General features: G+C 44.7%; 1 protein-coding gene across 1 annotated transcript in view; it reads right to left on the bottom strand.

Annotated features, from left to right (window-relative positions):
* The window catches only part of GFOD1 (glucose-fructose oxidoreductase domain containing 1), a 69,208-nt gene extending 58,668 nt beyond the window's left edge, over window positions 1-10,540 (bottom strand). The window contains exon 1 of the mRNA XM_030943242.1: window positions 10,179-10,540. Within this exon, the coding sequence (XP_030799102.1) occupies window positions 10,179-10,431 (253 nt within the window). The 5' untranslated portion in view covers window positions 10,432-10,540. The remainder of the gene's footprint in view (window positions 1-10,178) is intronic.
* Between the last annotated feature and the right edge of the window lie 6,304 nt (window positions 10,541-16,844).

The following is a 16,844-nucleotide window of genomic DNA, read 5'->3' as shown; positions in this document are numbered from 1 at the left end:
TACAGCAATAGCCACAGGCCACGTCCACACATACTCTGGCTAGTTTAGCAAAGATGTCAGCCCAGCAAAACAAGCATCTCATGACACAGATTTTTAAACAGAATTCTTCAGTAACATGAATTTAAAATTCAGGACACCCTCTCATGCATTCGGATAACACTGTATCCACAAACTAATCTCAGGGAGTGTTGCTTAGCACTCTGCCTGAGAAGAAAGTCTTTATCAAAGCATCTCATACTGTTTAACCACAAAGCATCCTTCCTAGCACTAAACTGTCAAGTTCCTTCAAGGCAAGCAGCAAGTTACAGAAGAGTTCTGCAAGCTCTGTCACACTAATCTAGTGATAGATTTTTGTAGGCTATGGCTAAGGTATTTATGCACCTCTGCTCCAAATATTTTCCATCTTATTTTTCATTTCTGCAGACATGCTGCTATAATATGCTATAGAAACACAACTGTATAGAGCTATAGAACTGCAGAGACATAGCTATATCTTCAGATTTTTTTATAAACTGGTACAAAAGCTGTTTGCAAGCAAATTCCTACCTACATAAATTACTGTGCCTTACAAATATTCTCTAGAAGGAATCAGTGATTTTTGTCTTCAAGAAGACTACTTGTAATCAAAGGTTTGCAGAACTGTGTCCCAAGACTCCCACCAATCATTTCCTAAATTGACAGAGATGTCTTTGCTGAGAGGACACAGATCTGCAAGGCCAGGCCCCTCTCCCTGAGGCACACTTGGTTTTTCTTTTGGGCCACAATGTGCTTTCAATAATGTCATCATAAATTTCAACTATTTCCTTTGATCCAGTAGAGCTTTAATTACATCTAGAGTGGAGCAAGCACGATCAGAATCAAAGCTTTCACATACAACTTTCAGGCACATTTCTGGAATTTATTTTGATGCACACAAGCTTAGCTGCAACTGTTTCAGATGATCTCCCAGCTATTTTCTTTCCCCTTTCCTATCCCCACATGAAACACTAACAGTTGCATTGTCTTTTATGGGCTGAGGAAATGAAGGAAGGGGAGGGACTTCCAGGAATTTTTAATTTATATATTTTTCACTTTAACATTTTTTTTATATTTTATACATATGTGAAACTATATGTACAGACACCAAGAGAAAGAATTTGGAGTACTGAGCCCAGCCCTTGGTTTCACATTTTTAAGCAACATTACTCCAGCACAGCAAGGGTAATTACTATTTTATAGTTCTCTCTCCTTGCTTGACTCCATTTGGATTTTGAAAAGCTCTCTATATTAAAGCTTCTCATTAGCCATGTGAAGCCCAGTACCCTAGAAACAGTATTTAATTCAACCATGCCCTCCCTTCTGGGCATTTCCTGGCAAAAAATTGCCAGTTGGAATAGCTGAAGACAGCCAAACATTCACTGCAAGGAAGTGCCAAAACAAGGGTCTTTATTGCTGATAAAAGCCATGGAAACATCAGAATGCAAAACAAAGGTGCTGCCTTTTTTTCACTTCCATCTGCTTCACTAAAGCTGTGACTGCTGCTGTGATGGAATTGAAGGCACCAGTTTTCACCCTGAGATAAACTCTAGCACAGTAGCAAATGACAGAAGCAATTTTACTCCCAGTGTTAAATCACTATGTTTACTCTTACATTACTACCAAGCAAGTTGCTCACACCATGTTCTCATTTTCTGGGCTCTTCACCGTGTTCATACTCAGGAGTTAGGCCTGATAAAAACCAAACTTTTATCGTTAGCCCTGGCTGTGCTAAAACAAAGCATGCTATGGTCTATTTCTAAAGGAGAAAAGGGATAAACTCTCAGCCTCCACAATTCCCTGTAACTCCTGCTACTCTCTGAGTCAAACCTGTGTGTAAATAAGATCTGGTGTTTCTGATATCTTGGATGCCAGTTCCATCACCTGGAAGTGCAGCTATCTCAGGCACCCACAGCACCCAAGGACAATTACACTTACACTTGCCAGGTGGATGAGCCTTGTCTGACACAGGTGGTCATGGCCAGCTGGGCAGGGCAGCAAGGTTCATCCTCCCCTGCTCTTCACCACATTTTCAGCACAGCCAGCTCCTGAACAAGCACAGAAGTTTGGAGACCTTTTGGAGACTTTTGTTCAAAGGTCTCCAAACTCACAGTGATCCAAAAGCTGAACTTAATTCCTCACAGCGTCCATGACCCATCTTGATGCAGAGTACAGCCCTACCCACACACCCAGAGCTGGACTATACCTGTAACACAGATACACCAGTGCCAGCTGAACACTCAAAAGATGGGTGCAACTGACCACTGCACAGGAGCAGGAATAACCTGTACCACAGACAGGTGCCACTGTGCTGGCAGAACAGTGCTCATGCAAAATCACACCAGCTGGACTTCTAATGACCACCCAGCAATTACTGCATTAAAGAAATCATACCCCTTCCAATCAAAATTACACTGGTACAAAAATCCACGTGCAGACCAGGCCTTAAATCAGTTTAGGAACGCTACACAAGGGATTGTCCCTCTTTAATTATATAGCCATTTAAATAAATTTGTTTAAATCAAGATTTAAGACTTGAAATAATTTTTTTAAGGAGTGTGGTTTTGTTACCTGCATGCATGCTGACCTTGCAAATGAAGTCACTGAGCTCAGTCTTAGGAGCTCAGAGTTTGTTACACGGAAAATAAACAAAAAGCAGTAGGGTAAACACTTCTGCTTCAGTGGTTTGAAGCAACAATAACAATTCATAGCCACTAGAAACAGTGCTGCTGGCAAACAGATATTAACAGTGGAGGGGGTTGTTGTACTGCAGTGGCCTGTGAAAAACACCCATCTTGGCCATCCTGGAAATTTAACTCCATTTTCACTCCTGGTGCTCTGCCATGACTACAGCACAATGGGCAAAATCTACTGCACATAGGAAGAAAAGGACAGTAAGGTGCAATATGGTCCAACACAATTTACCTAGTTTTCAAACAAAAGCAGATAGAACAACATGTTTAGTATCTTGCAGAGCTTTTATCCTGCCTCCATCAGGGGATGTCTCAACTATCCATGTCTGGAGCATACAGCAAAACTCAGTCACTTCAGGCATGAGAGGGCTTTAAGAAAGAAAAAAAAAAAACAAATGAAAGAGAGAAAAGAGGCAACTATGGGAAGCTTGAAAATCCAGTCATTTTATTCATTCAACATATTTTCCCTTCTCTGCATTTACCTACATATTCTTCCTTTATTTATTATTTAATATTCTTTCAAAATCTGGAACAGAAGTAGCTTGCAAGTCCTTCCTTTTATCTACCTTCAGCACTGAACACTCAGCAACTCAAGTCTCTAAAACCAAACCACAAGACAAAGTCACAGAGGGATCAGACAGCTCAGTACCACAGCAGGCCATCACAGCGGCCACTGTCTGTCAAGAATGAAGGACAAAGCAATGCAAGAAACAATAACAACAATAATAATAAAATCTGTCTTCTGATGTTTCCCATGTGAGCCGAGTGCAATAATTTACTCTACAACTTAAATAATTACAATATTTAGCCTGGGCGCAGCTCTAGCAGTATAAATACACCGTTTATCAATACCTTCTCACATCTTCTCATAGAATCAAGCTATGTGGCACATTTTCTGTTTGTGCAACAGCACAGATGTGCCATTTCAACAAAAATTTTAAAAACAGCTGCACAAGATATTGTCTATGTGATATTCACTGTATGAACTGTGCCATCAAGTGAAAACCAGAAAGAGATCCTCGCTAGCACAGCCACAAGGCTAGACATGCACTCTACACCTTCAGCACCAACGCCTGCTTCATTCATGGGAGATATTGTACTACTTCCAGACCTTTTTTACTTAACTCACACTAGTCAAGTCTTCCTCAGCCATGCCAGAAGCCACATCTCAGAGAGCCTCTTACCTGTTTATAACACCAAATCAAGATATTATTGTGCTGCTAATGCTGGTTTGTCACTATTAGCACTGACAAGGGTGCACTGGGAGGACCTGTGCTGGACATAGCCCTGATGTTCACCAGTCTTTGAACAGATGAGTTTTTCCAGCACCAGAGAGAATAAAGAAAAAAAAAAAAAGCTGCATTTACCACCATTGCTAACACAATGTAAGAGCAGAATAGCACAACAATAGTGTTCAAAGCATATTGAAATGATAAAGGTCATAAGGACTTGCCTACATAAAGATTTACCAAAAAAAGGAAAACAGACAGCAGCAGCCCTGACACATGTATTAAAAGGAAGATTTCTCTTCCAAGTATCACCCCTGACTATGGGCTCTGCCTAACAAAGCATGACAGATCAAATCAAACACTGGTAGAGGTCAGCATTGCTCTCATTTTCTTCACCATGCCAAAGGTCCAAGCCCCCAGCAGTCAAGCAGATGGAAGAAGGGTGTGTGTGCTCTGGCACATTTTGTCATTTAAATTACAGGGAGAAGTGGGGCTGCTGAAGGCTTGGGCTGCCATTTGTTTCAGCCAAGTCACCTACAGTGCACAGTGAAATCTAACAGCAGACAGTAACCTTCCAAACCCGAGAGATGCTGCTTTTCACATCTGCCCTCCTCCAGCTGAATGGGCCAAGACTACACCTGCAGGTAACCTGAGGAGATTCAGCCCAACCCACTTCAGTTGCCCACACTGGTCTGGAAACAGCATCCTGGGATCCCCAAGGCCAAGCACTCTGCTTAAATATGGAAAAAATGCAGCAAGACACACTGACCTGACTGGACACAGGAACACAGTAGGATCTTCATATCTAGCACTGTTTAAAACAACCTCTTCCATCACAACTGGCTGTTTTTTAGGCTAGGCAAATTTGAATGTGTCATCACAGCATGACCACAGTGCCGCAGTATTCCAAGTCTGGTCCATTCTGGGCTCCCAACCCACCTACCAGGGTAACAATAGAACTGGTGGCTGCTTTCACACAGAAGAGAGCAACTGGGGAAAAAAATGAAAACACACCTTTGATTTGAAGGTCATGAAGGAAACAGGAGGTGGGGGGGTTTTCTAGTTTTTTATTATTATTTTTATGAGTTTTGTTCTTAAACCTGAACACTGGTCTTTTTACCTCAGCTGTCTCAGAGGCCCAATATCTCGGAAGGAATTTTACAGGAATAATACTGGCATTAAAGGTCTGCTGTACTGAGAGAAAAAGGTCAATGGAAGAGTTAGTTGCCATTTTCTGTGGTATACCTTCCTCACTTGAGTAGAAAGATGACATCCAGCCGACTGCCAGCAGGCTCTTTGGACTGCCTTTACAATAAATGCAAAAAAAAGGCATCACAGCCTTTGCTAGCTCTGCTGATTAAAGATAGACAGCACTTCATCTGACTTCTTTTGCACTAAGATGACCATAATTCACATTTAATATGCCGCAAAGTCATCTGCCTTCCAAGCACAGGAGCTGAAAGGAGCTGTTCTGCTGAAAGTCACTGCTGTTAGGTCAAATTTAAACTCAATATTACAGGACAGAAATTACATTGCTATTAATAATAAATAGTCATGATAATGTTTTCCCTTAATAGGGCATCTCTTCCCCAGGAATCCTAATGCTTTATAAACTCTGGACTGAGCTTTATCCCCTGCTACAACCCTAACTTCTGCCTGATTTGCATGGGTGCAGAGGAGTGTAGAAATTAATTAGAGATTGCATCAGCTCTGTAAATTACTTCACTGCAGCTTGATGTTCCTCCCATCTCAGAGATAGATGCAGCAATAATATTGTCAGTGCTTTAACAAGGAGTTCTCACAAACACATTTTGGACAGCAGGCCTATACTGCATGCCTGTGTGGTGCCAGTGCTTCCTGTGAAGGGGTGGAAGGTAAGGATCTGAGCAGTACTATTTATGTTCCTCTCTAAATAAAGATGCTCCCTCATGACCAAGTAGAAGAACTACCAATCAGCAAAAAACTTTAAGTGCTCCTTAAGAGGAGCCGCTCCTGGAGGGCTGGGAAAATCATACTCTGTGTAGTCCCCAGGCAGAATGAACTCCTACCATGCACTACTACAACATAAACATTTTAAAAACTAATACTACATAGACACGGCTGCAAACAATGCAGTAAATACTCAACACACGGCTCAGTGTTCCTGTCCTTAACTTGGGATGAAAGAGTAAGCAAAACAACTGTAAATAGAATCAAGGATAACGTCTCTAGAGATATGCTAAACATCTGGTACTTGAGTCTTCTCAAAAGCAAAACATTTGCTCCCCAGAAACACTGCATGTGGAGCTCAGGAATAAATTCTCTTTATCCAAGCTGACTTGAGGCAAACACCAAGAGGGCCAGGCACACGGAAACATCTGTGCCTTCATGACAAAATGTCACCAAGGTCTTCTCAGAACCACACACAGTGTATCACCTGATGTGGCAGCTACTCAGTCTCACAAAGCAAGTGTTTCAGTCAAGATCTGAAGAATGTCGTATCTAATTGATTCCGGAGGGATTACACTGGGAAAAGTCATGTGCTGACAGTTTTGAACTAGGTGGAGGCTCATATCATACTGTCTGTACTAGCAGCTCTTCTGATGCTGGGCACAACTAGGCACTCAATAGGTGACACATTTCATTCCTCTATGCAAACACATCTCCCCTGCCTGATCAGGCTTGGGATATGACTGTACTACTGAAGGGAGGGGAAAAGAGGACAACTTCTAGCAAATACACTGAATGTTTCAGTTCAGTGAGAAGGGAAACCACCCCTATTCAACAGCAGCACTATTCTCAATGCTTACCTTAATATTCACCCACTGATCTTTCTTCACCACCAAGCAGCAAGTCAGTCAGGATATCAGTTTTGTATTATGCTCCAGGAAGCAAGTATAAAGCAATAATAAAAAGAGCTCCTAAGTGAGCAGGACAGACCAGGGGCAAGAAAGGGAAAGGGTCAATCAGACCCATTTTGTAAAAGCAAACAAGGAATTTGATTCCTTTTATCCAGAAGTGACAGAGGTCATCAGTGTATTTCATATAAAACACCAGGGGTTTTATTTGTGTCTTTGGTCACTGTTCAAACCAGCCTGGTTTCCAATTCTCTCTTGATTTCTCAGTTGGTTTCAAAGACTTGCCCAACACTGATCCTGCTCCTAAAAAACTACCATAGAGTCAGATGCAGCTCAGGAGTCTGTTTCTAATAGAGATGGGCAGCAGAGGTTTAGAGGAAAAGCTAACAGGGCAAGTTTGAAGCTTCATTTCTCCCATTTTCTCCACTCAACAGCTGCCTAGAAGCCACCTTTTGGGGACTTCCTCAGCTGGGGCATGTACTCATACATTTCTGTTTGAACAGAAGTTGATGGGCCACTGTGCCAAAAACACATTTCAAGCAGCAACACATCTCCATGTCAGGTGCATCAGCGAAAACAAAACAACTGAGTCCTTCCTGCCGAGTGACCAGAGTTAAACACAGCTGCGGGGACACCTGTTTCACCCCACCTTCACCTCTGGAGTCTGCATCAGGAATAGGCCAGGACTTAATGTGCTGCAGATTCACAGACAGGCCTTAATGTGCTGCAAATTCACAGAGTAAACTCAGCTCTAGATGGGTGATGGAAACACCACCAACTGCTTTCTTGGGCTTTCACTTTTTAATAATGAAACCTCACCAAATGAGAACACAGCTTTGGGAAATAAGACCATTTTAAATAAAACATGGGTAGCAAAGAAAAGTTGGTCCCTGTCTCTTCCCAGGCCAGACATTCATTCTGTAATAGAGAAGCCAGATACGCATGTTATTAAAAAGCAACTCATGACTTCTCAACCTCTTCTACTGCAATGCAGGACATCATGTTTAGACCTCCTGAAATCTCCATCTGCAAAGCCTCTGGTATCCTCATCTATTCCTATCACTAGCTGCTACATAATATTTTTGTGTGAAATCTCAAGAGTAAGGAATGTTTTTCCATCGTTTGCTTTCCTCAGTCAATACAACATTGCCCCTGTTTACCAGAAACTTCTGAACCTCCCACTTAATTGCAGTCTCTCCCACAAACCAGAAAATCCATTGATTAAAGCAAAATAATCACTCCAGGGCACAGCAGCTCCTAAGCCATGAAGGGCAAGCAGGACCAGGAGACAGAGCTGCCAGCAGAGAGATATTCCTCTCAGCAATTTGGGAACTGCCGCTCTAGCTCCCTGTTTGCACCTATAGGAACGTGCAAGAACTTTCATTGTTATAGACCCAAAGTCTGTATTAAAAAAAAATAAAGAAAATTCACCTCTGAGATAACTGTGAGAGGAGTTACTTGTAGTCCAAGACATATTTCTGTAATAATCTTTTTAAGCAAAATTCTATTTAAAAAATTATCAGATGTTGCACATTATAGTCTTGTAACCTGTTTAGTTCCTGTTTAATGACCATTCCATGCATTTTTACACAAACTTTACTACACCTACAACATACAAATAATGCCTGTTTGGGAAAGGGAGAAACCCCTTTAACTAGAGGTGAAAGGGAACCAAGAATGGTGATGTTCTAATAAACAGGGAGAAAACACCTTTTTTCCTGCTCTGGTCTGTTGCTAGCAGATTGCATCAGCAAGTTACCACTAACATTTCAGCTACATCAATTCATAGAATCATTCATAAATTCAACTCATATTTGAGAATAGACTTTTTTTTTCTTCTTTAATCTGCAAATATTCAGAGAAGGACAAAACATTATTACTTTATTGTGCTAGGTATGTGTCTGGCCCTCTGAGAGAAAGCACACCAATTGTGTTTCTTGATTATTTCAGAAATGTCGTTTTTATAACAGGTGCCTTATGTCTGCCTGAAATCTCATGGGCCTCTAAGAGCACAAGGCAAGCCTGGACACTTCCATGAGCAACAACTGCAGGAAGAGTGTGTCACAGGAAAACTGACACAATTGTCTCCAAATTAATGTGTGTCAAACATGGAACCTTGTTACCTTATACTGTCCTTTATATGTGTTTTGTGGGATATGTACTTCCACATTGCAAATTCAATCACATAGCATTCTGGCAAGCAAGTCAGGTTTCTGGTGCAAGCGTAGCATCTTCAGGAAAAAGTCAAGTGTATTATAAAAGAAAAGCAAATGTTCTGATTTAAAGAACAAGCATTTCCAAGTACAGAAAGTGACAGGGAGCAAAGATTCCAGACAAATGCCTATGCTGTACTTGAGGCAGGATTTTTTCGTTAGGTACTGACTTAATTTCCTTAATTGCATAATTTCAAATGTTGAAAACACTAGCTGGCTGCAATATTAGCAGCATTTCAATGGTGACTAATTCTAATGAGTATGCTAGTAGCAATTTAACACTACGACACACCACACACATTTATGAGACGGAGAGTGACAGCAATCACCCTGGCTCATAAACCTCCACACGATACCTCAGAGCTTTTTCCCCTCATTTTCACCTTTTGTCACCTATATTTGAGGGGACAAATTAAAATTCCTTTACTGCAGAGGGTGCTTCCACTTAAATCCATGGGAAAGCCAGTGTCCGAGGACCAGAGATCCCGAAGCTGGCAGAGTAAAGCCCAGACTTGTGCTCACACAGGAGAAAGCGAGATGCGGCCCGCTTTCGCACGCCTGAAACAAGACCAGCTCACCACAGTGCATGCCTACTTTTTCAGTCCCTCCTTCCCTTTGTACGTGAGCCTCGCTAAGCGTTTCCTCTGCTGTCACCGCTTCCTGCCTCCCTCTCTGGCTCGCAGCTGGGGTCCCGGGGGCAGCGCGGACACCCGCGCCCCTCGGGCAGCGCGGGCGCGATGCTCGGATCCCGGGCCAGGCGCGGATGGGAACCGGCGGGCGGGATGGCTATTTCCTCCCTTTTACCGCGACTTTCTCTTTTTTACCACGACACGGGTGACACCTGCTCCCTCCTCCGGCACCCTCGGGTGTCAGGCCCGGCCCTGCATAGGCTTTCCCGAGCATCGCGGAGGGGCGGGTCCCCGGTGTCGAGGGACCTCGCAGGCGAGGACCAGGGATGCGGGATGTCACACCGGGCTGCCGCAGCGCCATCCCCCGCGTCCCGCCGATCCTCGGCCTGCGCCCGCGGCTCGGCCAGCCCCTCTCCGGAGACACAGGGCATGGGGAGGAGGGCTGAAGAGTAAAGCGAAGGCAAAACTCCGCGCTGAGGGGGAAGGTTCAATTCCATTTAGCCCGAGGCGAGCGGGAATCCCGAGCCCGAGGCGGGGTCGCCCCCCGGCCGCCTGCACTCACCCAGAGTCTTGACGGCGACCTGCCGGGTGAGCGGCGGTGGCAGGTTGACGCAGACCAGGTCGACGTCCTGGTGCAGCAGCACCTCGTCGATGCGGCTGGTGTAGAAGGGGACGCTCATCTCCTTGGCCAGCTCCTCCGCCTCCTCGGGCGTGCGGCCCCACAGCGCCTTCACGGCGAAGCCCTCCGCCTTCAGCAGCGGCACGATCACCCGCGCCGTCAGCCCGGTGCCGAACACCCCCACCCCGGGCAGCATGGCGGCGGCGAGGCGGCTGGCACGGCGAGGCGAGGCGCTCCCTCCTTCTCTCAGCGGGGAGAGGGAGGCAGCCCCCGCTCGATACCGCTGCTGCTGCTGCCGCCGCCGGGGCCGGGACCAGCCGCCCCCCGCCTCAGCAGCGCCGCGGCCGCCGGCTGCCCCGCCATGCCCCCACCATCACACAGAGCCCCGCGGCGGCGCCGGCGCTACGCTCCCTTCGGCGGGCGCGGGGCGCGCTGGGGCGACCGCCCTTCCCCGGGCGGCGGCGCGGGCTCAGCGCCGCTCCTCTGCCATGTTCGCCGGCGCCCGCTCGCCGCCGGGAGGGCGGCGCGTCGCTGTCACCTCCCGGGTGTTCCTGCACCGCCCGCACCGCCCCCGCCGCACCATTGGCGGCCGGCCGCCCCGGTACCGCCCCGCTGCCGACACCGGCGCCGCGGGGCGCGCCCTGGCCGCGGCGGGAGCGGAGCGGAGCGGACAGGGATGTGGGGATGCGGTGCAGACATGGCCCACAGGTGCGCTCCGCGGCACCGCCGGGGCTCGCTGTCCACCTGGCGGGTCGGTATCGGGGCATCTCCGGAGAGTTCCCTCCTTCCCCCACCTCGTCTCCCAGGGAAGAGCCTCTGAGGGGTCGTGGTGATGGGGAGTCGTCGGAGTCACGGCCCGGTGAAGGTACAGGAGAGCTGGGAGAGCAACAGCGGCAGACTGGCGTGAGCTGGTCGTGCCCATCCTCTGCGGTCCGTCTCCTCCTGGGACGGTCCTCCAGAATAGAGATGTCCCAGAGCCCGAGGGGAGCAGCCCTGAACCCCGAAAAGTGCCGTGCATGGGGTCGGATTCCAGCTCCACCACCTGTGCTTCCCACCGCATCCACTCGCCGGGATGCCCAGCCAGAATCTCAACCACCCATCCCACACTGGACTGTTGTTCATTCACTTCCCTTAGAAATATTAAGGCTCTTCAGCTTTACTGGGGCATGGGTTCTCCTTTTTTTCCTAGCAAAGTGTCAATATGACAATCCCCTTCTCCATGGGTCTACTTACATAGCTCAAAAACCACAGATTTGCTAAGGCAGCTTAGGAAGCTTTAGCTACTGTTGCACAGTCCACAGCATTTGTCCAGAGTCTCTGGAGGCCTGCAAGAAGCCCAGGCAGGGCAGTAAACAGACACATAAAGTTAAATTTCTTGTGGGCAGGAATCGTGCCTCCTTTGCAGACCCAATACTTGGTGCTGTGCTCTAGGTCTGTCTCAGGAATGCCAGGTTGGCTGAAGGCATGTCAGGGATTTCATAAGCAGGTACAAAGCTTGCAACACATCAAATCATAGAATCATAAAATTATCGAATGGCTTCAGTTGGAAAAGATCTTAAAGGGCATCTGGTTCCAGCCCCCCTGCCGTGGGCAGGGACACCTTCCACTACATCAGGTTGCTAAAAGCTCCATCCAACCTGGCCTTGAACACCTGCAGAGAGAAGACAGCCACAACTTCTCTGGGCAACCTGTTCCAGTGCCTCACCACTCTCATAGTGTAGAATTTCTTCCTTCTTCACCTTCTCTCAATTTAAAACCATTGCCCCTTGTCCTATGACAACATGCCCTTGTAAAAACTCTCTTTCCAGAAGAGGAAACCTTCCAGCACCACAGGCATGGTGCCCTGTGCCAGCTCCTGCTCCTCCCTGTCTGGGCTGAATGCTGGGCCTCCAGAGCCACCCTCCTGCCAACCTGGAGGCAGCCAGGTGGGCCTGGGAGCAGGAGAGGACTGTGGTGCCATTGGCCTCATGCAGGTCTGTGCAGACCTTGTTCCCTCAGAGGGGAATCTCTGCCCTGCTCTGCACACAGATCAGCCAGGCGAGAGCAGGGCGGCACTCATGAGTGCCTCACAGTTACCTCACTGCCTATCTGAGTCTTTACCAGAAAAATGACAAAACATCCTGCTTCCAATTAGAGGATAAGAATAAACACGTTTTTCCACAAATTGTCTTCTTTACCAGTTCCTAGGAGAAAGGAAGAGAGGGGGAAGGAAGGAAAGGGAGGAAGGAATGAGAAGAAAGTAAAGGGAAAAAGAAAGTAAGACGAAAGAAATTAGAAGTATTTCCTATATGAGACTCCTGGAAATGTGCCAGGGATAATGTTGGAAATATAATCCACACATGTTCAAAAAAACTAGGCTTGGAAGGCAGCACCCTTCTCTCATACTCTGTAAAGAGTTGGGGTGTGGTTTTTTTTTTCCTGTCACCATCTCACAGCACTTCTTTATTACAAAAAGCAGAGACACTGAGAGGCTTGATGCAAGTTAAACATGTTTTGCTTTCCATGCCCTATTAGCACTGAAGTGAAGGAGGTGGATACTCTTTGGCTTCTGACAATTGAAATACAATCCAGATCTATTTGTCAGAGAACCACAGGGATATTACCTTTCTTTAAAATACAAAGACTGCTTTTGGGCTCTCCATCCAACATTCAAACCTGCTGATAGGGGTTGTTCCCAGGATAAGAATTTGGAATATCTGTCTTAATTACTTGTCTGTGCATAATAAAAAAACCTGGAAAAGTAGCTAGGCTACAGGAACAGGCTAAATATGTGCTGGTTGAAGAGAAGTAGATGCTATATGCCTATTTATTCAATATATAGCTTTTATTTCGGCAGGCACAAGGCACTTTATGAAGTTCTGTGTAAGGTCCTTGTTTTGGGAAATATTCAGTAACACATTCAAACTGGGAATTGAGGACTAGGCAATGAAATTATTACATTAGGCAATGAAATTATTACATTCTGCTATGTTCACTGTTGTTAGCAATAAGTAAAACTTTACAAAAGGAAGGCCTTGAAAAATCATGGCTCCAGCCAGTTACTTTGGCTAAGTAGAAAAGGACTATGGGAAAGAGACTCAGCTGAATTAGGGGTAGAAAAACAATTTGTATAACCATCGTGTGTTCACATGATATGGTGGTTGGTTGAATTATGTTTGTTATGCTTTAAAGCTATGTAACTGATAAAGGCCTGACTGCTTAAAAAAGGCCTGGTTTTTGCAATAAAGCAGCTCTCCTTTGCACCTGCCTGGGGACTCTGCACCACTACAGATCCTCACCCACAATTTCTCTAGAAAGAATTTTTCCTTGCTTTACTTTTAAATTTTTTTTTTCTCCATTTAAGTTAACATAACTTTGAAATGTTAAACTGGGTAGATGCAGATGGCACCTAGCCCTCAGCACTCCAGCAGCCAAGTCAGCCTGTGAGAACCTGAATTATCACATGTGCAGCAGCCCCATGTTCCCCCTCATTTTTTGGAGGGACATTTGGGACCATACTGCAGACTGATTGTATTGAGCAGCGTCAAATCTTTCTCAATTAATTGTGTAAAATAGGGCCACCTATTGCCACGCTTGCCTGTCCTCATGAGCACCCAGAAGGACTGCGGGAAGGCAGTGAAGGACAATTGGCCTTTCAGGGTAGAGACCATGTCCTCACTATGCTGTAGGCAACTGCAAACGTGAGTGAAAGCAGAATCTTTGCTCAAATCCACACCGCTGATGCTGCCACTTAATTCTGACTTGAAATCAGAAATCTGGGCAAGACTTTTTTTTGTGCAAAACAAAAGAGATTAAGACCACAACTAAGTGCCTCACATTGAAGGTTCTGTCTACCCAGGACCAAGGCTCCCTGGGTTAAGTGTACTAAACTACAAAGCCTCTCATATTCCATATATCATACCTTCACTCTTCTAAACATGTCAATCTTGGCAAGAGTGCCAGCATTTTGTTCTTAAAGTTTGCTAAAGCTTCCTTCAATGAAGACACACATCCCAGAGATTTCTCACACAGAGACAGTGAATTTGTCGATTCTGATTTTTCTTCTGGAAACAGAAGTAAGTTATTAGAAGAAAGTTCCACATAGAAAAACAAAACCGTGAAAGTCTCATACATCCTTTTTCTGTTTCTAAGTTCTGTAATGAATCCTGCAGGAAACTAATAAAATGTGGCAGTCACAATTCTATTTCTTTTACTTATTTCAGCTGAGTTTTGTGGTACCAGGTCACTATACTATACAATGGCTGTAATAGGTATATTATCAACTTTTCGTGAGAAATCCCAGCTCAATTGCACTTCTACAGAATTCTCATACAGCTGTTTGCAAAAATTCAAATCTGTTCTACTTAACTACCTAAACAGATATTTTATTTAGCTTTTGTATTTAGGTTTTTTTTTATAATTAAGGTAGTTTTAGGTTGAAACTACTAGCTGAAAGAGGATAAATAAAAGGTATAAAAATCAATCAAGCATTAAATAAGCATTATCTTTTAGAATAAGTGAAATGCAGAAAGTTGGTTGTCTCACACATACAGATAGCACTTAGTCAATAAACATTCTCAATTTACTTTCCAAATGTGCGAACATATCTTCCCAAGTATTGCAGAGCTTTCAACTCCAGAGTCTGCTCAACTCAAGACAAATATAAGATCCACCTGATGGAGTACCAGGAACCCACACTGCTTCTTTTTTACTTCTCTATACTTAAGAATCTGTTCTTTTTCAGGTTTTTAAACATTTATCCGGCCAGACTCCTCAGCTGTGCTTCCCAAACCTCTCATACATCCATCTGAACAAGAAAAGAAAGAGCTGAATAAGACATAGCTTCAGAGACACCCTGAAACAGAGCTTGCTGTCTCTTCATATACTTGTCAATTTCCAGGATTTTAAGATTAATTAGTTCATTTCCTTTTACATAGATCAGTGTCTTTAAATATGAAACAGCTGTGAATTTTCATTAAACAGTCAATTCCTTCTGGGGTATGAGGTTAGTGGTCACCACTACTGGGCATCTTTTATTACTCTGAGGTTGAAATTATTTGCATGGAAACAGTATTGCTTCAGATGGGGAAAAAGTGGTGATTCAAACCTGTCTGGTTCTCCTACTCAGCTGTACTGACTCATCCACAGCTTTAACATGCAGCATGAGAAAGGATGTCTGAGATGAGTTGCTCAAGTCCTCTTTTACATCTAATGCCACACAACTGGCAGTTTTCCAAGCTGACAGGAATTTGTTCTTGTGAAGAGCAAGTTTGTTTTAGTGTCTCTTTGAATGCATTTCCACTGAGAATACACAGAAGTTCCCTCTCTGAGTTCTGAAGGCAGAAATTGCTTTAACATTTGTAGTATTAAATGGTCTAACATGCAACAGAAAAAACTAGAGTAGACCACATTGCTAGCAAAGGGTTCATAATACATTCAGTCCTCTTCTGATCAGTGAGAATTGTGACCATGCCTGGGGTCTCTGAGCCTTTTTACTATGATTTTTACATTTGTTCCTTCCCACTTTCCAGAGCTTTTCTTTAGAAGATGTGTATGCCAAGTGTGGTTAGGTTGTGAAGAAGCCGCCAAAGCTTCAAGAAACCTCATCATTATAATAAGATAGTTGTGAATGCATTGCTGCTCTGTTCACTAAGGCATAGAGGAGAATCTAAACAAGCACAATTTCCACTCTTTGATAACCTGTGACATCCTATGAAGACAAGAGTATTCTCTCTTTAAATGTGGAGAAATTAAGGCTCAGAGAAAATGAGTGCAATGTTCTCTGTTGTTCTCTGTTGGGTCTTTTTGGGTGCTTGAGGACAACTAGGCACCCCAAATGGGACACTCAGCTGATACACATTTACAGTTCCGGTCTGGCTGGCTTTCCTAAGCTCCTGTCTATCACAGTTCAATAACATGAGGAAGCAGGTGGAGAACCTGTTAGCAGAGATGTACATGGGATGACCTGATGAAAGCAGGGAGTAGACACACAGCTACGTGGTATTGTATTTGTGGGGTGCCCTGTGGCAGGAAGGAATGATGAATCTGACTCCATGTTCTCAGAAGGCCAATTTATTATTTTATGATACTATATTATATTAAATAATACTAAACTAAACTATACAAAAGAATACAGAAAGGATACTTACAGAAGGCTAAAAAGATAATAATGAAAACTCGTGACCCCTTCCAGAGTCTTGACACAGCTTGACCCTGATTGGCCAATGAGTCAAAACAATTAACATGAGACCAATGAAACAATCACCTGTTGGTAAACAATCTCCAAACACATTCACCATGTGAGCACAACACAGGAGAAGCAAATGAGATAAGAATTTGTTTTCCTTTTTCTCTGAGGCTTCTCAGCTTCCCAGGAGAAAATCCTGGGCAAAGGGATTTTTCAGAAAATTTGACTGTGATAACATGGGTGCAGCCAGAACCCATGATGGTGCAATTGGTGCTTAAAGCTCACATCAGTCATTCCCTCCTGACAGAAACATGGGTGGATGCAGGAGCCAGCAAAGGTGCAAGCACTGCATCATCAGATGAGTTGCATGCTTTGTACCTGCATATGAAATCCCTGACACACCTTCAGCAAAGCAGCCACTCCTGAGACAGACCTAGAGCACA

Source organism: Camarhynchus parvulus, chromosome 2 (genome assembly GCF_901933205.1).
Source record: "Camarhynchus parvulus chromosome 2, STF_HiC, whole genome shotgun sequence".
NCBI classification, from domain to species: domain Eukaryota; kingdom Metazoa; phylum Chordata; class Aves; order Passeriformes; family Thraupidae; genus Camarhynchus; species Camarhynchus parvulus.
Note: the sequence above shows the minus strand (reverse complement) of the source record. Positions and strands in the feature narration are given on the sequence as shown.